The sequence below is a fragment of the Misgurnus anguillicaudatus genome, unplaced genomic scaffold, assembly GCF_027580225.2.
Source record: "Misgurnus anguillicaudatus unplaced genomic scaffold, ASM2758022v2 HiC_scaffold_34, whole genome shotgun sequence".
Taxonomy (NCBI): domain Eukaryota; kingdom Metazoa; phylum Chordata; class Actinopteri; order Cypriniformes; family Cobitidae; genus Misgurnus; species Misgurnus anguillicaudatus.
This window is the reverse complement of record NW_027395284.1, coordinates 2,706,148-2,732,577: the sequence shown is the minus strand read 5'-3', so window position 1 is coordinate 2,732,577 and position 26,430 is coordinate 2,706,148. Positions and strand designations below refer to the sequence as shown.

The following is a 26,430-nucleotide window of genomic DNA, read 5'->3' as shown; positions in this document are numbered from 1 at the left end:
GCCATGAAGTTATGCCTTTCTCAGATTTCCTGGAAAGCAAAGCTCGGGGAACTGAAAATATATATAAAAGGATATTTTGCTATATGCTTTCTGTCGTAAACAATCATGCCAATTCGTGCCTGAGAGACTGTAAAGCTTTTGACAGTCTGCTTTTATTCTCCTCTCAGCACGACAGCGCGTTGATCAAATATTTGTCTCGAGCCACGCTGTTCATCTCGTTCGCCTACGGGTGGTCGTATCTATAACCATTTCAATTCTCCCAGTAGCTCTGAATCCACGAGGATGCACTGCATCTAATTTAACACATATTTCTCTCATGCGAACGATTTGAAATGTATCCCAAGTACTACCAAGCTAGATTTATTTTTAGGAATTCGCACCACCTTTATAAAATTAGGCTACATTCATCTAATATAGGAATTTAGTGGAATAATACAGGCAAACAAAACAATTGGAAACAATGTGAATACCATATATTAAAATAAAATAAATAATAGCTGAACGTTTTCGGTACAACTCGTCTACATTCCAGATTCAATTGTGTCTATGTGTCAGTCAGATTTATTTCTGGGCTTTTGTGTTGCTTTGAGAACGGTATGTCTGAAGGGGGGGGTTAAATGATGCAATCCCTCCCATCCATTATCAAACCTGTCCTGTTTTCAGGACACATACAGAAAATTTACAATTTAAACATTATCTGTATTTTTCTTTTTATGTTTATATCCTTGGACACCTATTCATAATGATATGATATAAACTTTTTATATACTTCTTCATAATTCATAAAAACAAATAATTTCAAAATAATTATTCAGTACTGTTGTATATCACTATAATGAAAATCCTTATGGCATAAAATTCAATTCAAAGTAAAAATTAAGGATTCACAAGAAGAAAGATAATATCGGCAACAAAAAATACCATAGCAGGCTGTCATATATAAGGCATTGATAGATGATTGCCATTTATAAAGTTGATTGCCAGACATTTATTGTACAATAAAAATAAATCACTCCTTAAAAATGTATCCAAACACAACGAGAGAGTTTACATGATTTGCATGATGTTGTGCTTACACAGACAGTCTGATAGCTCACATTAAGCACTTGTAAATACTCACCCACCCTTACACATTTTACAAGCTTAGTTTATGGCAAGTAGAGACAACTTTCGCCAGACACACCCCTAAAACTTGGACGTGGTGGTCTGCGTCTCTGATTGGTCGGAAAGCACGACTGACAACACCTGCTTAACTCCTTCATCCAAATTGACACCCAGACTCTGGGAAATATATCCAGCATCCATCCCCGTTTCCACTCTCACACACTCTCTCTTTCTCTCTGTCATCTCGATCACTATTCAGATCAGACACCGGGGGTGACAGCTTATTATTATTTATCGACTGTGATTTCAAGCCTAGAAATGTTCATCAAATTTGCACTAGCCGCGCTGCTTCTCTCCGTCTTTGGTGAAGTGGTGGGAATGGATAATGCTGATGTTCACGAGAGTCACCCCGAGAAACCGGCGGCTCAGAAAGGACGTCTGTCGTTGCAGAATACAGGTAAGCGAATTGAAGCCGTGAGCTGTTAATCGAGCCTAGTGAAGGCTGAACTGAGTCGCGTGCGTGTCGGCACGTGCTCCGCGTATCAGCGCCGACAGAGGGTTTTTTTACGCAAAATTCACACAGTCGAGCACTGCGCCGCGCTCTTCGATATCGCCAATAAATGATATATCGTGGATACGCCGGCGCACGGGGAGAGAGAAATCCAATATCTTCGTAAACTATTTATAGCGTGGCACAAGGTAGGCACTGATAGGTAATGTATACCGCTCATGCGCGCGTATGTGCGTGTGCATATCTTTAGGGGTACAGATTTGTGTTTATATTTTGACATCCTCGTGTATTATCACGTTGTAAAGTAGAGAGCGTGGCATGCATAACAATGTACAAGGTGTCTAAAAAGTCCCTAACTTTTATCGTAATGTGGAGTGATGCAATGGCTCTACATGTTGCGCCGGAGGTGGCCAAACCTCACCTTTCCCACGAGAGCTAGAGGCAATTCACTACGATAAAGAAAATATTTACGGGTTAGACTTACGCCTATGCGTACTTAATGCGTCAATGCGTGACGTTTAGTTACCTCATAAATAACTTGCCTAGTACATAAGAACCCACGGTAGGGTTGGATAGTGGGTCACACTGCTGTGTAAATCCTTGCACCATCCAAATACCTATGCACCTCCTTCAGTATCCAGAAAAATTCATTGGGACGCAAATGCATTCAAGTTTTCACATCCTTAAAGGTCACGCATCCTGTACATGTGCTGTAATCTTGAAATCTTTAGGAACAGGCAGCTAAAAAGAAGCTTTTCTGAATACAATGTGCAAACGTGCTCTTTATCTTGTGGTTTTGGTGTTGAATTCATGCATTTGTATACAGAATATAGAAAAAGAGTCATTTATATGTCATTTTAACACAGAAGGCGGCAAAAAGTGTATGAATCACAGAACACATGAACTGGATAATGTTTAAAGTGATGTAATTTGAAATTCAATAGCTTATGTGTTTATAATTTTATGAGCTGTTTTGTTGTAGCTTTCCCTGATATAAAAGGGTTTAAAGTTCATGTTTAATTTGAACCCTAATAACCATTCATCATGCATTAGGATAAATAATAAGGAACATCAGTTTAACTTATTTGAAATGCTTTGGTTCTTTAAAATGAAAGCCTTTAAATGCCAAGTACACCAAATGTATTTATTTGCCCTCTGGTTTCAGCTGTATAACTAGAAATGTTTTGTTGATGGAATTAAAATGAAGACTGACTCGGGACTCGCAGGCAACTGGTCTTTTGGCACGGGACATAACCAGCAGACACATCTTAAACTATTTTGTAAAGATTGCTGAGGGTTTGTCCAAGCATTTGTCCACGCTGAATGCCAGGAATTTCGAGCCAATGCTGAATATCCTACATGTTTTTATGATTTGATCTGATGCGTCTATATCTGAAAATAAGCTATTTGGAAAAGTGCTCCTCGGTGCAGTTTAGCAAATTGGTTTATTTAATTCTGGAATCGCTTTTGTGTGTTAGCACAATGTATATATAAAAATTGCCTTTGTGGCATAAACAGAGGATCCTTTCAAATATCACATCTTTGAATGCGTGATTAAATAAGACCCACAATGCAACCTTTAATTTTACAGTGCAGATAAAGTTGGACTTTTGTGCGAAATACACTTATATTGCTTTTCTTATTAAGCTTTTTAAGTCTAAACTCTACAGCATGGTTTTGTCCTGCCCTATATACAGTTAACCTTGCTTTCCCGCATCATATGCGGTTACTGGAAGATGTCTCCCATGGACTTTAATAGCATACCTTAATTACCACAGTGCTCTCTCTGCTAAATTTGTCCCCTAAATACAGTTCTTCAATTTTTACAGGGGAGACCAAGCTGAAAATAAGCCTCGTGTGCATTCATATGTGTACACATGATGTAAAAATTGTATTTTTATATAAGTTTTATACAAGTTTAGGGATTTGCTTTAGATTAGCACTAATCTGCATTACATAGAAATAGCATATAGTAGAGAATATATAGAAACAGCTATTTCTTTTGCAAACATCATGTGATGAAATGATGTGTTGTCTCTTTCCTTCATCCGGTGCCACAGCGGAGATCCAGCACTGCCTTGTAAGCGCAGGAGATGTCGGTTGCGGTGTGTTCGAGTGTTTTGAGAACAACTCCTGCGAAATCCGAGGCCTTCAGGAGATCTGCATGAACTTCCTGCACAATGCTGGCAAGTTCGACTCGCAGGTAAGAACTTCGTCACGCGTGTTTGCCCCAGTCTCCCACGGGGTTCATGTACCTCTGATGGAGCCAAACTGTGCTATCTGGCATTGCCTCCAATGCAGCTCCTGTTTCATGCTGTGCAGACGATTTTAAGCTTGCATGTAAGCAGTCATATCTCTACAGTTCTTGGAGACGTAGCTAACTCTTAACATGCCTGCCTAAAATTTGCAATTGAACCCTAAGACTGTGATGTGAGATTGTCTACACTGGGTGTGTTTTATTCGAATTTAATCTATACTTTGTTGGAAGGTACGTCTCTGGGAGCATGACCGAACATGTTTAAAACAATAATAATTATGTTGCACGAATCTTCGCAGGGCAAGTCTTTCATTAAGGATGCACTCAGGTGCATGGCACATGGATTGAGGCACAAATTTAGCTGCATCAGCCGAAAATGCCTGACCATAAAGGAGATGGTGTTCCAGCTTCAGCGGGAATGCTACACGAAACACAACCTTTGCTCGGCCGCTAAAGACCACGTCAACGTCATGGTGGAGATGATACATTTCCAGGACTTGTTTCCTAAAGGGTGGGTATGACGCTCAGCGTCACACCTTTCGGTACGTCTCACCGCCTTTATTTTTGCAAAGGCCACCGCACTATACGGTTACCAGCTTGTGTGCATTAGCATTATAAAAGTTTTTGTACACCAAAGCTTTTAAACGCGTCTGAAACACCTGAATGCCAGCCCAGCGGTTGGTTGTTGTGATATTTGTCCCGCCCCTCCTCCACTGTGATTGGATGGCCGTGTGAGAGGTGCATTTGACGAGCTGAGCTTTACATCCAAAGTTGAATATTTTCCAACTCTCAGCACGGAAAAAAAATGTTAGCTGCTGGCTTTTTTGAAAAACGGCGCGCTTCCATTGGAAACAATTGAAAACATATGCCGGCCGCGGGCGTAGAAGCTTTGGTGTGCACGCCCCCTAAGTCTATGTATAGATGAATCGTTTTGTAAACGGCTAATGCACTTGTCCGTTCTTCCAAAATATTTTGTAAATTGTGTACCAGTGCACTTTATTAATGTTTTGTATGATTTATGAAATTATGTTATGGTGTAGTTGTCTCATGAAAATAGGGTGACCATAAGTGCCATTCTTTCTGGACGCGCCCTGGCCAGGATTTCGGTGCGTTTTCCGGAAGTCTTGTTTACCAAGTTCCATTCTTACCTTAAAATGTAACTAGGGATGCACCGATACCACTTTTTGGAATACGAGTACGAGTACTTGCATTTCAGTACTTGCTGATACAGAGTACTTAAAGGAATAGTCTACTCATTTTCAATATTAAAATATGTTATTACCTTAACTAAGAATTGTTGATACATCCCTCTATCATCTGTGTGCGTGCACGTAAGCGCTGGAGCGCGCTGCGAAGCTTCGATAGCATTTAGCTTAGCCCCATTCATTCAATGGTACCATTTAGAGATAAAGTTAGAAGTGACCAAACACATCAACGTTTTTCCTATTTAAGACGAGTAGTTATACGAGCAAGTTTGGTGGTACAAAATAAAACGTAGCACTTTTCTAAGCGGATTTAAAAGAGGAGCTACATTTTATGGCGTAATAGCACTTTTGTGAGTACTTCGACTTGGCGCAGTAACACTCTCCCTCTCAATATGAGATGGAGAAGGGGAGCGGACTTTTCAGGCGAGTCGAAGTACTCCCAAAAGTGCTATTACGCCATAAAATATAGTTCCTCTTTTAAATCCGCTTAGAAAAGCGCTACGTTTTATTTTGTACCACCAAACTTGCTCGTATAACTACTCGTCTTAAATAGAAAAAACGTTGATGTGTTTGGTCACTTCTAACTTTATCTCTAAATGTTACCATTGAATGAAAGGGGCTAAGCTAAATGCTATCGAAGCGTCGCAGTGCGCTCCAGCGCTTACGTGCACGCACACAGATGATAGAGGGATGTATCAACTCTTCTTAGTTAAGGTAATAACATATTTTAATATTGAAAATGAGTAGACTATTCCTTTAATAAAAAAAAACATGATTTAAATTTACAGGTAACAGCTTTAGTCATATAAATTAACAAAAAAACAAGGGACTAGTTTGGAATTAAGAACATTTATTTAAAATAAAAAGCATGTTGTATGCAACATATTACAGAATAAATAATTATTTAAAAAATGTAAACAGTGACAGTGCAACTACGAGTACTTTAGAAAATGTGTTATTGAGGCCGATACCAGTATCGGTAACGGTGCATCCCTAAATGTAATGGTTGCTTTTCTGTAATAATAATAATAATACTTTATGACGTATGCGGTCGACAAATACGACTTCTGGAAGACGTACCCGAAATCCTGGCCAGGACGCGTCCTGAAAGAATGGCACGTATGGTCACCCTACATGAAAAGTCTTTGTATTCACGTATGGCAATATTTCAGTTCAGCCTTTCATATTTGGCATAGAACCTACTTATAATGACCCTGTGTCAGCAATACGTGCTTTTTGGCCAGTGGACCAACATTAAAGGCTCGAGACCAGTCAGCATTTTTAAGCAAAGCAGCAAAAGCCCATCATGCACTTGTCACGACTGACACCTGTCATCCCATTTTTTAGGCCCTACGTAGAGCTGGTAAACATCTTGCTAGGTTGTGGAGAGGAGGTGAAGGAGGCCATTACCAGGAGCGTACGAATGCAGTGCGAGCAGAATTGGGGAGCTTTGTGCGAAAGCCTGAGCTTCTGTTCATCTATCACCCAGGCTCCAGCATCAGGGCCCTCGGGTGGCTTAGAGAGACGCCCGGCAGGTTCATCTCATTCAGAGGTGGAGCACCCCAAAAGCCCTCGACAAGGGGACAAACCGGGTAAAGGCGGCTTCAATTCTCACACGAGAAGTCGGAGCCAAAGCCACCGCCGCGCCGGATTGGACGCTGCCGTCGCCGAGCAGGAAGATTCAAAGATTAGTGACATTCGAAGGTGAAATGACAGGAGACCTTTAAACCCGGTCGCCAACAGACTGAGCAAATGAGAGCAGACGTCCTAATTCAACCCACCCTATATGTCTACACATCTTTAACAGTCATTCCAAAATTCCCGAACTGCACATTTTGAAGGGTAAATGTGGTGTAGCTTTTTTGATACAGAAGATTATAAGACAGAATGTTGATTTTGTGGAAAAGTAGTGCTTATATTTTAAGTCTAATATTTCTCGAATCATATCCTCATTTAGATACAATCACTTCGATTATTTATTTTATGCTTTATAACACATGTACATATAAATTTATGTATATCTATATTTATATTAAACGTGTCTAAATATAGCCTCCTTATACAGTACTGATATACTATATGTAATATAGTTCAAAGAATGCTTGCTGTTGTATTAGTTACGTTATTGCATCAATTACGCATCTGACTGTAGATATGTAAGATAGGTTTGTTTCATTTGAAGTCGATAATATGTGTGTAATAATTATTTGAAATACTTGATCAACTATAAGCTGTACAGGATTAAGGTCCAGGTCTTGCACATACGATGATTTGTGCTTATTAGACGGAAAAAGTAATGTAGACGTTTATTGTGCCTTGAGAATGTTACATATAGAGGCTTTACCCCAAAATAGACTGCAGGAACCATGCATCTCTATGATATAAAAATGCCCAACTATAAAGTCATTTTCAGCTGTATATATAGATGTGCGCTTAGAAATGCAATGAAATATAAACACAAGCTCTCTTACGTCCCGATATGATGAAGAGTCTTGATTATATCACTAACGTTTAATGTGTAATGTGCTTTACTTTGCAGGGCTTTGCCCAAACAGATTAGTTCAACACTTTAGTACATAGCGTCTTATGGAAAGCAGGCCCGCCTGTGTCTGACCAGGTCCAGAGACAGTCGCTGATGTTTCCAAGTAAAAATAGCAGTTTTCTCCCAGAGCCACTGAGAAAAACCAGAAGCTGGAACCATAGTCGGCTGGATTTAGACCCAGGTTCTAGTACGAAAGGAGCTCAGGGTATTAGATTGAGATTATTGTTTACGGTAGCTATTAAAGAATGTCGTCCTTGCCACGTTATTGGTAAAATTAATGAAATGGTTGGAACCGATAGTCGGTTTGAGATTAAGTGAGTGTAGTGCTATTCATCCACCTAAAGATGACAGTAGTTACTTTGACCAATCATATTTTTTTAATTCACTCAGGAATTCCAATGAACGCGGGCATAATGTGATCATAATCTTTGCATTAAACCCAGGTTTTTTTTATTTGTTACAAAAATAGAAACAAAACTATTTTAATAGCATTATAGATTTCATGTCCATAGCATGTGTTGAAATTGTTCCAATTGAAAAATAAATATTAGAGCTCATTTCTTAAACAGATGTGTTGATTTGTTTCAGTTTTGTGGGGGGATATATAATTTCTATGACATGCTGTCAATGAGTAACCTTATTGGACAATTTTATTTGAGATAGAAGGTATTTACATTACATTTACATTTAAGCAATTCGCAGATGCTTTTATCCAAAGCGATTTAACAAGCAAGTGATTTGTCATCAGTGGTGTAGTCTAGATTTTTGTAGTGAGTATACTGTGATTTTTCCCTCTCACCCTTATGCTCACTCGTCCCAGAGTGACACCCCATAAGCACCACCACACTTACAGATGCATACAGTATGGATCTTCATGTAATCGAGAGCATTCTGAAAGTGTACTCATAAACACATAAACTGAATGTGTTATCAACATGTCAGTTTATTATAAGAAAAAAAGACTTTAACAGTCAATGGGTTTACAGCTGGGGAAACTGGATGGATTTTTAGACTGGTTTAGTGTTAATCAACATCTAACTCAGGGCCAAAACTTACTCAACTGTTAATTAAAATTAAATAAACTGTTTTCCGTGGCTAACACATGCATCGAACGAGAAAAAAATATCCACTCTTTCAATAGCTATTATATGACACCTAGTGATAACATTACCATGTGTAATTTAATGGTGTAAATGTTTTTAATTAATACACATTTAAGATGACCATGAATTAACTCTAATTTGCATAGTCATTGAAATAAAAGCTTATTTTATGCATATAATACAAGCAGTGTCTAAAAATGAAAATAGGCTTTTACTTAATTATTATTACAAGACCATCATGTAGCCTAATATTAGACACCCAAACCAAAGTGAAGAAAATTATCTTTAATTTGCAAGTCTGAACTGAACATCAACGCAGACATGATTTTCCTCACAGAAGTTTAAGATCATATACATCTTGAACGTAGATATATAAATTAACACGGTGAGGGAAAGTTTAACACTATGAACCACAAGCAAACATGCTGAAAGCTAAAACCATCAGGATATAATTACGGGCTTATTTTATTGCATTTGGAGCCTTACTTCCAGATAAACTATTAAACTGGACTGATGTTTTAAATGTTGTTTACTCACATGTGCGTTGTTAACTCTCCGGATTTTATATTGCAGCAGCTCGTTCACTTCACATGGATTGTTTGTTTACAGTGTTGCGTGAGCAGCTACACTGCAGGTTCGACTTCATTTGGCGCTAAGCAGACCCTTTGGTGATGTCAAAGTACCGCGAGAGCGATTCAAAGCAGATTTCTCCATGTGATAAATGCAATCGCTCTCGCGGTACTTTGCTGTCACTCGCATGTGGGTTCTTCTGGTGCCACACCAGTCTGCTCCCCAGTCACTTTCGCGCCGCTATGGTAATTTGATTTCATACGCGAATCGGATCGCGCAGTTCGGCAGGAATTCAAACACACCAATTATATAGCCTAATATATATGCAGTTCAACCCGCTAAAATAGCAAGTGTAGCATGCTACTGGTCAGTGCTTTACATCTGAATTATGACTAAAAGTTTGAAATGTCAGAAAACCATGCTGTTACGCATCCTCAAGCTATTTTTAGTGGGTATACGGAAATCCTTGACAATTTCTAGTGGGTATACGGCGTATACCTGCGTATCACGTAGACTACACCACTGTTTGTCATACACTGTAAAAAAATACTTTGCTGCCTTAAAATTTTAAATCAACTCAGATTTACAAGTCATGTCAACAGAGATGCGTTGTCACAACTTATAAAACAACTTAATTTTATAAGTTATAACAACTCACCTGTTGTTAAAGCAACACTATGTAGTTTTTTTACCTTTAAATAATGTCTCTAAAATTATTGCAATGATAGAACAACTTTTAACTGAAAACACTGTACTGTTGCTGCAACCTGAGCAGCCTCCTAGCTGCTGCAAGCACACTCTGAAAGTGGCGGTGGAGTGTAGGAAACACAGCCCCGCCCCTCCCCCTGCCTGCAGAAGAGTGTCTGATACCAGGCACTGTTGTGCTTTTCAACCACATGGGGGAGCTGTAAGTCATTTGTACATGGAAACTACATAGTGTTGCTTTAATATTAAGTTGAAAGTACTTTTTTAAAAAACGAACAATTTTAAGGCACACTATAAAAAAATACTTTGCTGCCTTAAAATTTTTTGTTGAATCAACTCGATTTTACAAGTCATTTCAACTTACTATTATTTATCTTGACTAGCGATGAGTTGTTATAACCACAGGTGAGTTGTTATAACTTATAAAATTAAGTTGAACTCATCTCTGTCGACGTGACTTGTGTTGATTTAACAAAAAATTTAAGGCAGTAAAGTTTTTTTACAGTCCAGCAAAGTATTTTTTACAGTGTAGGGAGGCAATAATATGCAATAAGTTTTCACTTTTCCAAAACGGTACCTTTTGAGAGAGAAAGAGAGTTAGTTAAACATTTTTTTAAGTAGTAGTAGTTAGGTAGAGTTTTTAGGTATGACAGCATTTATGTTGTCAAGTCAACTTTTATGTGTCTCATAGCTCATATTAGTTGCTTAGTAGTGAAAAGAGTTTTGTTGGTCATGTTAAAAATAAAATAATACTCTATAATACTGTTTATACATATAATATATGCTGGGTTATTTGTAAATTTGACCTATATGACCCTTTAAGAGGTTTCCACCCAAAATGCTGGGTTGTTTTGATCCATTGTTAGATCAAATATAAACATTTTCTGCACTCTTAGAAATAAAGATACAAGAAGGTATAAAAATTTTACCTTTTCAAAAAGTACCTAAAAGGTGCATATTGGTCCCCCAGAGTTTTGCTGATGGTACCAAAATGTTACATAATATATTAGGACTTTTTTTAAAGGTTACCGCCTCAAGTGAAGCTGGGTTTTTTATCTTTTTGACCCAACGCTGTGTTAAAAATAACCCATTTGTTTGGACATTGCTACTGAAAATGAAATATGAAAGAAATGTGAATTTCATACAAAAAATATTTCAATTTTCAAGCACTTTATCAAATTCTGTAACTAAACCCTATAAAGTGGTTTAAAACATTATTAATTTCAGTCTTGTTGAAAAAGTGTTATGTATTAGATACCAAAACCCTTTAAAGGGGCCATGGCATGAAAATCTGACTTTTTCAATGTTTAAGTGCTATGATTGGGTCCCCAGTGCTTCTATCAACCTAGAAAATGTGAAAAAGATCAACCCAGTAACTTAGTTTTGGTGAACCATTCTCTACAAGCATGTGAAAAAATAGGTCGTTGAAATGTGGCTCTCCTTATGATGTCATAAGGAGCTCTTATTATGATGTCATAAGGAGCTCTTATTATAATAATACCGCCCCTTAATCTGCACTATCCAACCACAGCACTGTCATTTAGTACAGAGAGAAAATCATTCACAGCACAATTGAGTTTCAATTTCAACAAACCACCATCATTGTGATCAGTGTTTGCACTTCATTCCCTCATTTGCATTTTAAAGGAAACACCCAAAACGGCACATTTTTGCTTACACCTACAAAGTGTAAATTTTAACATATTATAATAAATTATCTATATGGTATATTGAGGTAAAACTTCACATATGTGCTCTGGGGACACCAAAGATTTATTTGACATTTTAAAAAAGTCTTGTGACGTGGCCCCTTTAAATATTAAGAAACAAGAGCTGATATATACATTATCGTTGTAAACAAGCATTTTCTGGCCCATGATTTGCACTGTGAGGAATGATGAAGACTACACAGACATAAATCACACATTAAAACCCCAAATATTCTCTAAAAGAAGTAGAAAACCAGCATCATGATGGTTAGGTCCATGTTATCTGGAGCCAGCACTGGTGATCTGAAAAACGCACATAAAGCTGTCAGTACTTGTTACATGTGCTGTAGCGGACACCTTCACCAGCCTCCTGCAGGACATTCAACCCATCTCAGCAGTGGGAAAAACGCTGTCTGTCATCCCGTATACAAGCACCCCTACGCTCTGGCTCAGACTCTCCTGTCATAGGGCTGAAGATCTATAAACAGGCTTTATGAGACCCTGATGGCTGTGGTCAAGTAGCAGGTGAACCAGTTCTCAGGCTGAGGCCCTACACCTAATGTGGGACAGCCGAACACCACAACAAAGTGGCCATTCTGAATGCTGATGAATTTACTGAGCCAAAGGTGTGGGTGATCCAGTCAAGCAGTCAAATAAGGCTTCCAGAGATCCCTGCAGGCCAGTTTTAGAGATGGCTGGCACAGCGCACTGTAAATTTCATACATCATATTACTGCTGTGCACTGTTCATTATGACTAAGACATCATAAAGTGCTACTTCACAGAGAAGGCCACTGCCAAGCAACCGGTACTTTCCATCTGAAAAGAAAGAGATGCTAAGCCTTTCCCAATGTGAAATATACACCTTTAAGTTTTTAACTTACATTCTCACAATCTGCCAAGTTGCACAAGGCCCAGTTTTTAATGCAAATGAAGAGAGGACGGGAAATAATGAACATTTATCAACACAGATAAAGACTTCAGAGGTAGACACACATCCAAATAATCGTAACTGAATAACAAGAGCTGGCTGTCAATATTGTCAATCTTCCTAATTTCATGTTTTCAGTTGGATATGTAAAATTATTGTAATAATAATGATAATAATTTCTTGGATGAACTCTATTATTATTACTATTACTATTACTATTATTATTATTATTATTATTATTATTATTATTATTATTATTATTATTATTATTATTATTAACAACTATAATAATAATAATAAATACATATACTTTTATACCAATATTAAAATAAATCACTGTCAGGCACTTTTCTTGGACGGACTCTCTCCTCGAACTAAAGCATTGCTGCCCTCTAACGTTTATACTTGTTATTTGCTAGTCGTTTATATAAAATTACTATAGAAATCAAAAGTCGTTTTTCGAGTTTGTGGGAACTTTGGTGTTTGTTCTCCATATTTTGAGCAAACCTAATAAAGACACTGAATAAACATTTCGCCCGCCCATCTTATTATTGGGTGAAATGTTGGCTACAACTGGTTATCTTTAATAAATGATAAATGTATTTCTATATTTACTATAACCTGCCACACGATCTAGATGTAGAGATGTATTGTTTATGTTGTTGTTTTTATAAAGAGATTATGAACTAAACTTGTCTACTCTATAGCAATGCATTGATGCATGTATAAACTGTGCAAGCAGTAATATTAAATCAGCCAGCAGGGGGCGCCTACAATTCAGGGAAATTAAACATAAACATGAAGTTACAATTAAAACGCCAGTTTATGCATTCATATGTAATATCATTATTAGTTAGTGTTAATAATTGAATGATAATGTTAAAGGTGGCATTATAAAGAAAAATATATATTTAGTACTGAACAGGGAACCTGACGGTCTCATATTCCACATCTAGCGACACATCCGTGAGCAGCGCGTGTGGATGGTCTGTGAAATCACACGGAAGGGACCAGCTGCAAAAGTCCTTTTCAATTATGATTAATATAGCGACAAACCCTCTGAGAAATGTGAGCATGTACATGGTTTCAATGTGAGCAAGTAGTCAAAACTATTCCGAGGCATCTAAAAGAAAACAGGTCAACTCACTCCCACAGGGAGCAATCATGTTACTTTGTGGCCCTGATTAATCCTCTGCCAAATCTCTGAACATGAGTTAACAAAGAAAATTGTTATTCACTGAGAAATAGAAGACAAATTATGTGATGACAAAAGGGACTGGTTTAGAATCACCCTAATGTTTTTTCTTCACCCTCGTGCCATTTGTTTTACAGATTATCTCACATAAACTCTACTGTATGAAATATAGCTACAATTTAATATCCTAACCTAAGTATATGAGTTTAATGAGTTAAGACTTGATTCTTTAGATGGTGACAATTTCCCAGACACGGTTAAGATTAATCAAGAACTAGGCCTTGGCTATATTGACATTTTTTACAAATACACCTTACAAAAACCATAGCCGACTGGTGTGCATCTTCATACAAAACAATGGAACTGATATAGGCCTATATAAAGATATGTCAGTACAAGGTGTTTTTAAATTAAGGCAACTCATACATGCATTTTAGTCTGGGACGGAAAAAAACTGTCAGTTTTGGTAGCTTTAATTTCAGTTCTTATTGAATTTAATATTGAAATAAATATTTCTACTGGTTGAATACAAGCATAAGAAATTAATACAATACATCATCAACAGATTTGAAAGAGAATATACAAAAAATTAAAAATAATACCATAGTAATTCCATTTTGTAGACATCTAACAGGTTATACTGTACTTCTGAACGATTACTGTAATTCGAGTGTAGGGCAAGGGAACAACTGGTCCCAGAAAAAAATAGATATGTTTTTAAGTAGTGGTGAAAAGTGGGGTGAAAAGTTGATGTACACCTTCAAATTAATATAACTCTGCCATTTTTTGCTCTAGATATTGGTCTTGTTTTAAAGAAGACTATTTAAGATTTATCACTGAAGTGTGTTGAGGTGATATTGCTATAGAAGTTTACCTTTATTTTAATAAATAAAAATAATGCAATAACATATTCATTTCATAAATAAAATTATAAAAATGTAGCCTAAACGTTTCACGACAGAAATGCTAACATGAAGCCATGATTCGATCAAATGTGCATCCAAAATATTGAAGTAAACTTATAGGCGTTGCGTTCACGGAACGGGTGACAGTTAAGGGGTTAATTTATTAATTAATATATAAGACTCTTATTGCAACTGTAAATATATATATATATACTGTGTTGCACCGGTGTAGAACCAAATAGGGGCCTTATAGCACCACACATGGTTCTACATAGCACTATATGGTTCAACACAGGTGCTTCACTGGTGCTTCACCGGTGCTAAATGGCACTAAAAACGGTTCTTCTATGATTCGAGCAAAGAACCACTTTTGGTGCTATATAGCACCGTTTGTTTTTAGAGTGTAACATATATATATTATATATAAACACAATATAAATACATGTATATTTTATTATTATGATTAAGAAATTTAATTTATTAAAATTTATATAAATATTTTTTTCATTTATTTAAAAGACGTCATATTTAGTTTATAGGAGCTAAAATTATTTATAGAAAGTAGAAAAAGAAATGGAATGAAGACGACGACGACGACGACAATGAAAACTTTCCAAAAATATATATATTATTTAAAAATATATAATAAATGAATGTTATGTTGTTGTTTCAGCTTTATGGTGTTGTCTTAGTTGTGCCTGTACTTACTGCACACTAAGCATTTGGCTCGAGAAACCAATTTTGATCTGCAATCTACACTATTTGTTGTGTGGTTAAAATGACAATAAGTGCACACTTTGACTTTAACCAATCAAATAAGTCACAACCGGCTCTTCCTCATAAACGTGCCACATTTAACCCCGTTATTTAAATTCCACAAATCTCGCGTCATGACCTTCCATCAGGGAGGTGTTAAATTTGGAAATGATTGACGAGGATGAAGAGTGTCGGAAAGACCCATGCAGGTCCTGCTTTCAGTATGCATCCTCTCATCACTGCAGCAGGGACGACTCATTTAGATAACACACATCTCACCCCATCGCCCAAACATTTCCTAAACAGGTCGGCCTACAGGAAGTTTTCAAGAACGCTTATCCAACTCTTTATCTGCTCTAAATGCGCTGCTGAAAGACAAAACTTCAGATGCCGTTTCTTAGCTCGTGACGTTGTGTCTTCTCCTCTCGACCGTGTAGTCTGTCATAATATTTATTTCAGAAATGCATCAAACAAGACGAATTATTCTGATTGGTTCGGGTCATCTCTTGTTTGTGAAAAACTCTCGGAAACATTTCAGCTCCATCCGTCACGAGGACGGTGTCTCGTGCAGTGGCGCACCGGGGATGGAGAAGATGGTTAATAAATCATCTTGATAAAAAGCAGTTTCCATAAGCTGTGCAGCCCGTTTACTTTATTTCACCAATTATTGCAGCGATGGACAGGGCTGTGTTGATTCCCTCATAGAGAAAAGTGCTTACGTTCATTTATCAGGGACGCGTATCCCGAGACTCAGGCGCACAAATTTTCTACACAACTATAAACATGAAGCTCTAGAGGAGACACGGGCACCATTTACTCTGCAGCATTAACTGTTACAGATAAAACAAACGATAGTGCTGTCTGTCTCCTTTGCACAAGCACGACCCATGTTGCATGATGACTAATACCAGCTATCTTTCCCATCCAGAGGAACGGTACCAGTCTGATTCACCTTTCCCTTGTTGTCAAAATCTTCAGTTTACATTACAATGCTCTCATGTAATACATGAGTGCTGAGTAATAATGAAGTAGCTAATATTAAATACATGTCAAATTGCCTATTTGCCTTATTAAGTTGCCACTTTTTATAGTAAGAAAAAAACATATTATGTTTGATAAACTTAAATGTCCGTTTTACCAGTTTTATGTGTAGGCCTATACAAAAGAAAAACGCACAAAAGCTGTCACTGGGAAGGTATCTTAATATAGGTCCTATGGTACAAATACGCACATTTGGAATGATAATAATATGCACTCTTTAGGCACAAAAGTGTACTTTTTTAAAGGGTACCTTTTTTCTGAGAATGCAGACAAATTGCTTTTGTGGAAGTGCTTTGTAATCGTAGACAAAATGATAAATGCGCTCTGGACACTGCAACGTGTTACCAGATTAGTTTTAACTAGGTGCCAATTTATAACTAGTATCACAGGTGTAATAAAGCAAAACTTCCGGTATATGAGTGTATATTTTGGATGAATTACCATGTGTCCTTCTTGTGCCGCGGCTGTTCGGCGTGGGTGGGTTTCTGGTTTGTTGTCATCTGTTATCACGTCTTGATAACAAACCCAGTGGCACCAAAATCTTTCAGTGGTAGACAGTTGGGATTGTCATTGCAGGTTTCAGGTTCCAGCTATGGCAATGTCTAATGCCCTGGAGAAAAATCTTCTTCTTTGGCTGTTGGATTAAGCAATTAGGAGGAAAGCAAATAAATCGAGGACAATTTGTGCTCCTTGTCGTTTTTTTAAACAAAAGGGCCATTGGTAACTAATAATTTATAGTGGTGATTCAAATATAACATACAATAAATGCATCTGCCAGAGTTCAAAATGCAAAAAGTGGTTGGTGGCATTTTGATACAAGAACAATTACGCATTACAAAACTGGAAATGTTTATTAGGCTATATAACATTTAAAAGACGTTTTAAAAACTTTTAAAACAAGCTACAACTTTTTGGAGCACAAAAAAGCCATTTGAATGCGTCTATAATTGGTGGATGTTTTTAATGCATGGACTTGTATAGATGTCTCACTCGAAATTATAATATAATGCGTCATTGGAACGTGCCTGGCCAATGAAACGTTGTGAAATGCTTTACTCAAAGCTGACCCCGCCTTTCTGCCTCCCCACAGCATGATGACCTACCTTAGACCTCAAAAGTGCGTTATGAGGGGTCTATTAGAAAGATGAAAGTGCGTTTATACCTCCAAGCACAACAGATTATCCCTGTTCATTAGGCGGTTAGACATCCTGATAAATGCCAACTGGATTGCCCAGACTTAAGAGGACTCTCATTACTCCATGGCAATGTTTTCCAGCCAGATGACTTCAACTCCTTTCTCAGTGCGCGATATATTGAATCTGGAGCAGAATCAGGGGAACCTGGTCTCTCTGGACATGTCTCAGCGGCTGGACACTACTCTTATTCCCACATCATCCTGCATGCTGTCAACTTTTAAACAAGAGCAGTTCATGGACGTGCCATCCGGAGCCTCTCTTTTCAGTGAAGACCTTCAGGACGACAAAACCAACAAAAACGGCTCTGTGAACTTCAATGAAGCTGCCTTTTATGGGAAGAATTACTTAGAAATGGACTATGTTAAAGCCGCAAAGACGGACGACACGTTTGAGGATAAAGAGAAAAAAGGTGATTATTAAGAAAGGGTTTTTTTGAGAGAGGTTTCTTAAAGTTAAACACACATTTAATCTTGATTAATGTTGATTAAAATTCTCAACAAATAACCGACTTTAATACAGAGTCCAAAACAATAGACATCGTCTTATTGTAGTAAAAGTAGCCTATAGAAACTATAGTTAACTTTTTAAGTTATTAATGAGTACTAAAGTAAAACAATGATAAATATGAGGTAACTGATTTTACTAGAAATAATAAACGATGATACTATGTTAAAACATGAATGTAAGCGAGAAAATATTATTTATACATTTAAGCATACTTATTTAAGTGTTAAATATATTAGGTAGGCCTACTGTTATAAATTAGAGGTCAATAGGCTACGTGTCGTTTTATTTTAGTCGCATTATTAATAAAAAGAAACCGGTTACTATATTTATCATGCTAACCACAAATTAATCCTGATTTTGCTACAGTAACCATGTAGTTTTATCATAGTTTTAAAAATGTAAATCAATACATTTTTACAATAATAAAACCATGGTTATTTTTGTAAGGGTTAGTCATTAATTAAATTTTAGGCTATTTATTTCTTTTCATTTTTGGCTTTGGTCCAAATAATAAAGTGCCAAATCTAATGCAGACAATTTAGAAGCTTTTATAAATTTTCAGCTGGTACAACAAATGTAATGATATTATTGTTGCACAAAGTGTCACCTTTTCCCAACTTTTTTTAATAAATTCAAACAATTGTATTTTGTTTTAGACATCAACTGTTCACAAGAAGAGCCGAGTGAGGATCTAAAGCTGGATGATCCGGATCGTCCCAAACAGAGGAAACGCAGGAAGCCTCGCGTGCTCTTCTCTCAAGCGCAGGTGTACGAGCTGGAAAGGCGCTTCAAACAGCAGAAATATCTGTCTGCACCTGAGCGAGATCATCTAGCCAATGTGCTCAAGCTCACCTCCACACAGGTGAAGATCTGGTTTCAAAACAGACGCTATAAATGTAAGAGACAGCGTCAGGATCAGACCCTGGAGATGGTGGGCATAGCACCTCCAAGACGCATTTCGGTGCCGGTTTTGGTTCGAGATGGAAAACCATGCTTGGCAGACACGTCCACTTACAATGCTTCTTACAATGTGGGAATCAATCATTTCACCTATAACACTTATCCGGCGTTTAGTAACTTCCCGAGTCCAGGCAACACGAACTACTCATGCAACTATCCCTCAAGCATGCCGAGCATCCCCTCCTCACAGTCCAACAGTAACTACATGAACTTTGGAGTTGGGGATTTAAACAATGTCCAGGCATCATTTCAATCCAGCAGCGGGGTGTCATCATTACATGGCATCCGGGCTTGGTGAAAGACAATAAAAGACGAAATTTACTGCATGTGTTATTTCAATATTATTGGCATTGTTAATGATTATTTGTAATTATTTGGCTGGGATGTTTTATGTTTAGGCCTGCTTGTGAAATGGTAGATTGTCAGTTCATTTTTACGCTTTAATATCTTATATACTTTATTTTCATTAAACCATGTTTAAATAACTTGCTTGCACTTGTGTTAAATTATGAGAAATTAAGTTCACAACATATTACCTTATTTATGATTTTCACCAGATATATTATAAGGCCCGCGTGCAACCTACAAATAGGGCAAAGTTATCAAGGTTGCAACATTTTCTTTTCCCATTTTCCTTCTTTCTTTTGGTGTATCACATATAGACTGAAACTTTATCATACTATAAAAAGAATAGCAAAAAAGCATAAATTGATAAAATATTACTTTTTTGCATATGAATGCAATTATTTTCGTTGTGAAAATAAGCAGAAGGCATGCATAACGAACGAATATGTCAACATTTTTTATTATTAATTTGTCTGTGTAGGTTTGATTTGTATATTTTTAAGAAAAATAATAAAAGCTTTGCAAGAATGTATGCATTCATCATTTGGGTTGTATAACCTAATATTGGTAAATATAAATATATAATTTAATGGCAATAGGCCTACATTACTATTTCTACGTAATTATACAGTCATAACGTGATATTTACGAAGTTGTGTCGTAAAACGCGTAATAATAATAATAATTTTGTTGCTATTATTATTATTATTATTATTCGCTGCAGCAAAATCAATACAATTATTTTTGATCCTATAATTAAACTAATTTGATTTCCGTCGGTGTCTAATTTGTTTCGGTGTCGTTTAAAAATCTAATTATCATGCATCGTCACAATTTCATATGTAAATTTGCGTTTATTTGCTACTTATCTAAGATTTTAAAACAATAAAAACAATTTTAAAATCTTAAAAATAATACTATTTAATATTTCAAGTCCTGTGTAGAGTTGCACACATTTTAAAGAGGATTTAAACCAGAACTTAATCCCACAAGGCAAATATTCCACCATGTCGGGTGACACTTCACGTGAATTGATTTGACGGATTTTCAAAGGAAACATTTTGACCTCCGGTGTGTTTTGGGTGAAAATTTTGTTGACTTTGCAATGACTGATGAACCAATTACCTGCTTGATCAACTGAATACTTATATATAGGTTAAAATTAAACCATTAACTCCAACATCGAAATTTCAGTACATTTAGCCTAAATTTTTATATAATTTTAAGACCTTGGTTTACCCCTGATTGACAACACAAAAGTGCTGTGCTTAGTGTGTAGAATGGCACAATTTGCTTGACATAGAGAGGTAAGGGTGCATGTTAAGATCTGTATGGAGTAGGAAAAGAGATCCAGATTTGTTGCCACTTAAAATGAGTAATAGATTGTCCTTGTGCATCTCTCTGGCCTCTCCACACATATTCCAAAACACAATTTCTTCTCTCTATCACATCTACCTAATACCAGCATTGGCTCATAAATGCAATGCATTGCTACCATCACAGAGAGGTTACTTAATACTAACTGTGGAAATAACTATTATTTGAAGTCAGATATGAGGCCACTGAGAGGTAGAGAGAAAGGTCACGCAGTTACAATAGTGGCCCACTCCTCAGAGGCGTTGAAAAGAACAAGTCAGATAACATAGACACACATCTCTAAAAATAACAGACCTTGTCCTCCAGCCACAATAGAAGGAGAATGACAGAGAGAGAAAGGCAGAGAGAGAGAGAGAGAAAGAGAGAGAGAGAGAAGGAGACCAGGGATGGAATAATCAGCCTTTCCGGGTCTTATCGGAGGAAAGACAGGGTTGCATGCCTTTTTATCAGTAGAGCTCTGATTATGGCCATAGCTTTTCTGAGCTTTTCCCCTCTGTGATACTCCAGTTCTCTTCTGAGCAGCATAACAGCTGCTAGTTCATTGCTTGACCAGGATGTGAGTTTAACTCACTGAAATTGCCTGTCATACTGTAGGTGTTCATGTGACAACATCCAGTGTCTAAGCTGGGTTCAGTTAGGTACAGTACAGACATGGAAAACTGGAGAGTTGGAAGCAACACCAAGGGTTAAAATCTCATGACAAGAATTAAGCTTTGTCTTAACATTTTATTTAAAAATCCTATTTGAAACTTTCAGAGCAAAAATGACAAAATCAAAATTGCAAACGTCTACCGAGTATTATTACGGTTTTATTTCTATAATAAGTGTTTATCTTTTATTTCGTGGTACATACATACTTTCAAGAATTGTTTATTGTTTCTAATTTTTTTCTTGCTTAGGTAGTACAGTTTAAATGTTTCTTTATACATAAAAATATAAACATACTGATATTTAGGAAAGGGTCCCTCACAAAAAAAATTATTTCAAAGAAATTATTTTTTATTTTATTCAAAAAATCATATTTGGTGGTCGTTGGCATAACACCATTTAAAAACCTCTGATGTAGGGCAAAATATGTATATGTCTATTGAATATCTGGATTCCTACAAAAGGGCATTCTAAACGTAAATCTGTATTCTACTTTTAGGCATTAAATCCCCATTTAACAAAACAAAATACTGCCAATGTTTTTGATGCAGAACAACCATACCTTATAACTGGAGACTCAATCTTTCAGCTTCTTTGAGAATTTATAGGAATTTAAAAACAAAGTTATAAAGTAACATTAGTTGTATCATGGACAAACTCTGTTTCTAATTGGTATAAGCTAAGATATATTTTAAAACTCAGATATGTTATTGAATGTTCAACATTTTTAGCTTAAACTCTGCGGACCCCCTGGCGCGTCCAAAATGGCATAATAAATAATAAATATATATGTATATATATTATGGAGCACAAGTTATGGAGCACAAAGTTTTTGTAACTGACTTAATTCAAGTATGCCCAATTCTGCAAACATTTTAATTATACTGCAGAGAATATTTGATAATTATAACTGCGATAAATACAACGTCAACGTAAATAAATATATAAAATATTTGTTAAAAGTAATAAAGAATCATGGTACATCATAAATTAAAGAATGGCACATATGACATGCAACGACAAATTAGTTACGGATTTACTAGTAAAAACTACATTTTCTGCTATGTGGTGACATCTTAGTATCTCAGTCCGTTCAATCATAAAGAATAAATCAAAGTTTGACTAAAAAGGAAAAGCTTAAAAAGCATCGCTCACCCAATAAGTGAAACACAAGACGCTGGTAAAGAAACTCATACGTTGTTAAAACAACATGAGGTTGAGTAAATGATGACAGAATTTTCACTTTTGTGTACTATATCTCATCAATGTGCAATTCTACTCATTTTGAAACGATGTGGACATTTAACCTGTACTGTCAGATACAACATTTTATGCATATTTTGGTCTTTACTCAAAAGAAAGGGAACAGTCTTTTCTTCAGAATGTACAATACTGTAGCCAAGAAGAGAGCGAGAGCCAGGAAAATAAGCAGCTTATCTGTAAGTTCCCGCCGATTGTACTTAATGATGAGTTTTCGGCCCAGCTGTATGGTTCCTGACATAGCTTTAAACTCTTCGTGGGTTTCCTGCACTGTCCTTGATGAAGTTGCTACAGGAAAACAAACAGGGTGTTAATATTCAGAATATATAGCTACCTCCTGTACATTCAAGGTATAGATTTTAACACCATACGGTTGGCTGGGAATCAAACCTATGACCATTAAGCTGCAAATGTGATCTTTTATCCCTTTGAGCTACAGCAACACATGCATTGAAAATAGGGTAGCCATAACATGGCTGCAGGAGGCGCAATGATACTCACTGCCCGAAAATAGTCCCCTTGGTTACTTTTAATAGCAGGGGACTATTTTCGCCGCTGCGTAACATCATTGCGCCTGCTGCAGCCAAGTCCTTGATTATTACGGCAGTTTGAGAGTATAGTTCCTAGCCATATCGGCATAGAAAATCGCAACTTTTATTTTTACATCGGTCTTAGTACACAATGTAACTACAGAAGAGTCAAATTTTAAATAGGAAAAAATATCAAAACACTTTATTTGTTTGCGCGCGATGCTAATGTTCTAATCAGATTCAATGGATTATGCTAAGCTATGCTAAAAGTGCTAGCGCCAGAACCAGAGATCGGCTGAATGGATTCCAAAACGTTAAAAATCAAATGTTTAAAGGAATAGTCTACTCATTTTCAATATTAAACTATGTTATTACCTTAACTAAGAATTGTTGATACATCCCTTTATCATCTGTCTGCGTGCACGTAAGCGCTGGAGCGCGCTGCGACACTTCGATAGCATTTAGCTTAGCCCCATTCATGCAATGGTACCAATCAGAGATAAAGTTAGAAGTGACCAAACACATCAACGTTTTTCCTACTTAAGACGAGTAGTTATACGAGCAAGTTTGGTGATACAAAATAAAACGTAGCGCTTTTCTAAGCGGATTTAAAAGAGGAACTATATTTTATGGCGTAATAGCACTTTTGGGAGTACTTGCCTGAAAAGTCCGCTACCCTTCTCCCTCTCATAATAGGAGAGGGAGGGTGTTACTGCGCCGAGTCGAAGTACTCCCAAAAGTGCTATTACGCCATAAAATATAGTTCCTCTTTTAAATCCGCTTAGAAAAGCGCTACGTTTTATTTTGTACCACCAAACTTGCTCGTATAACTACTCGTCTTAAATCGGAAAAACGTTGATGTGTTTGGTCACTTCTAACTTTATCTCTGATTGGTACCATTGAATGAATGGGGCTAAGCTAAATGCTATCGCAGTGCGCTCCAGCGCTTACGTGCACGCACACAGATGATAGAGGGATGTATCAACTCTTCTTAGTTAAGGTAATAACATAGTTTAATATTGAAAATGAGTAGACTATTCCTTTAACTCTAGGGAGGAAATGAGCCTATTTAAAAAAAAAAGTGGAGTGTCCCTTTAAAAATTATAAGTCTATTTGCATTATGTTAATAGTCACAATTCATTTGTGCTGTACTTTATTATTTGATAAAGGATAATCTCAGTTTCTTTACATGGTGTCTTTAGATCTGAACTTACCAAGTGAGCTTATGGTCTCTTCACTCTGCTGAACTTGTTGTGACATCATCCGACTGATGCTCATCAAACTCTCGGTTATGTCACTGGAGGTCTGGGCCAGGCTCTCTTTTGTCATTTTCCTTAATAAGCAAAAAAAAAAAAAAAGGATTTCACCATATCAGAAATAGAATAAACAATATTGTTATTTTGTAAGCATTTTTACTTCTAAATGATTACCTGTGTCTTACAGACATGTTCTCTGAATTTAATAAATCTTCTTTCTCCAGCTTATCGATGGACAGTTTACAGGCAAGATTTGCCTTTCTCCATGCTGTCTGATTACTGCAAAATAGACATTCTTCATTTGGGATGCGACACATTCTTTTCCATGCTTTTAAAATAAAGCCTGCATTTATACTTCTGTTAAACAATTAAAGATGCAAGAGCGATAGGAAGAAAATCTGAAGTGCATTATGGGTTATCATGATTACCTAAGCATCTGTTTCTGATGTCTTTCTACTTTATTGAGAAGATCCAGCTTGTCAGATTCTTTGTCTTGTTCTTTTCCCATTTGCTCCAGATCCTGTTGAAACAAAATGCCATCCAGTTGTCATTATCAAACTACTCACAATCCACAGATTTTGAAATAAAATTATAATTTTATGAACCACACATTTATTCTGTCTTACCTGGATCCGTTGTCTCAGATTATTGAATTTCTCTTTCACTTTATAATTTAAATCCGACAGTTTGCTTTGTGGTCCTGTGCATTCACTGACATCCTGCAGTTGTAACAATAATAATTATTTTAACAATTTTTAACATTTAAACTCAAATTAATGTATCAGCTTGCTATAATGGATACAGGAGATAGACTGGTATAAAAAGTAAAAAATTTAATAATTGCAATTTTTTTATTTAACTAACACTAATACATTGAGCAGTAATTGATCATTAAAAATATGTTATTTATTTATTTTCTTTGTATGATGAGAGATGCTTCCTGTCATTCATTCATTTCACCAGCATAAACTGTCCTACAGTGACAATAACATGACATCAGGCATACTAGTTTTGGTCAATAAATGTAAAACTTTTAGATTGTTTAAATTTTCATACCTGGATGAAAGCTTTTATTTCTAAGTCAAACTTGATGATTTCTTGCTCACATATTCGTACGTGGACATCTGCAGAGGCTGCCATCATCACGGCAGTCAGTGAACACTGATGACTTCCGGACACTGAGACTGAATTTCAAAATAAAAGTCCGACAACATTTATCGCAAACAACATGCCACTATAAAATAATATATAACGTGGACAATAACACAAACGTATAGCTTACATTTTGCTATTAAATTATGTTCTAAGATGCCTCAGAAAGAAAGAAAATATTACGTTAAGTTGAACAAAAAAAATAAAGCAACATTAAAACAAGCATGCATAATGCAAAACAATATGTAATGAGCCATAGAATGTGCTATGTGTTGTGTAATTTACGGAAAATGAAAGATTACCAAAAAAGTAGACAATGTACCGAAATGATTTAATTATTTTAATAAGTGACTGATTAACTTATAAGCGACCACTTGTCTTGTTGCTTAGCGCCCCCTGCTGTTAACAAATGAGATCAAACTCAAAATCGTTTATTCAGCACGTGGATATAGCAGGGTTTTTTTAATTCGATTTGGTACTATTTTACACAAGTACGGTGTACATTTTCAAAACCAGCAAACAATGCAAGATACATGTTTCAAATCGACCTTAGAATTGAAGTGCTGAAATTAATATGCTATAGGCCTACTATAAAAGACAGACACAGTTTCACTTAAGGCAATATACACTTACATTACCCAACATTTAAAAAAAAACATCCTATGG

General features: G+C 36.5%; 3 protein-coding genes across 3 annotated transcripts; 2 read left to right on the top strand and 1 right to left on the bottom strand.

The window, feature by feature from the left end:
• Positions 1 to 1,274: 1,274 nt before the first annotated feature.
• Positions 1,275 to 7,128, top strand: LOC141363363 (stanniocalcin-2-like). Its single transcript, XM_073866026.1, has 4 exons — positions 1,275 to 1,561; positions 3,676 to 3,818; positions 4,172 to 4,383; positions 6,425 to 7,128. Exons 1-4 carry the CDS (start codon positions 1,423 to 1,425, stop codon positions 6,783 to 6,785), a joined length of 855 nt encoding a protein of 284 aa, XP_073722127.1. The 5' UTR covers positions 1,275 to 1,422; the 3' UTR covers positions 6,786 to 7,128.
• Positions 7,129 to 17,643: 10,515 nt separating this feature from the next.
• On the top strand, positions 17,644 to 20,049 carry LOC129422697 (homeobox protein Nkx-2.5). The gene is made up of 2 exons (XM_055178747.2): positions 17,644 to 18,138; positions 18,893 to 20,049. Exons 1-2 carry the CDS (start codon positions 17,793 to 17,795, stop codon positions 19,492 to 19,494), a joined length of 948 nt encoding a protein of 315 aa, XP_055034722.2. The 5' UTR covers positions 17,644 to 17,792; the 3' UTR covers positions 19,495 to 20,049.
• A 1,651-nt stretch (positions 20,050 to 21,700) lies between these two features.
• On the bottom strand, positions 21,701 to 25,821 carry LOC129422857 (vesicle transport protein SEC20). Its single transcript, XM_055179006.2, has 6 exons — positions 25,669 to 25,821; positions 25,239 to 25,331; positions 25,041 to 25,132; positions 24,787 to 24,891; positions 24,571 to 24,689; positions 21,701 to 23,114 (listed from the first exon to the last, which is right to left on the bottom strand). The coding sequence occupies exons 1-6, from the start codon at positions 25,753 to 25,755 to the stop codon at positions 22,918 to 22,920; spliced, it is 693 nt and encodes a 230-aa protein (XP_055034981.1). The 5' UTR covers positions 25,756 to 25,821; the 3' UTR covers positions 21,701 to 22,917.
• Positions 25,822 to 26,430: the final 609 nt, after the last annotated feature.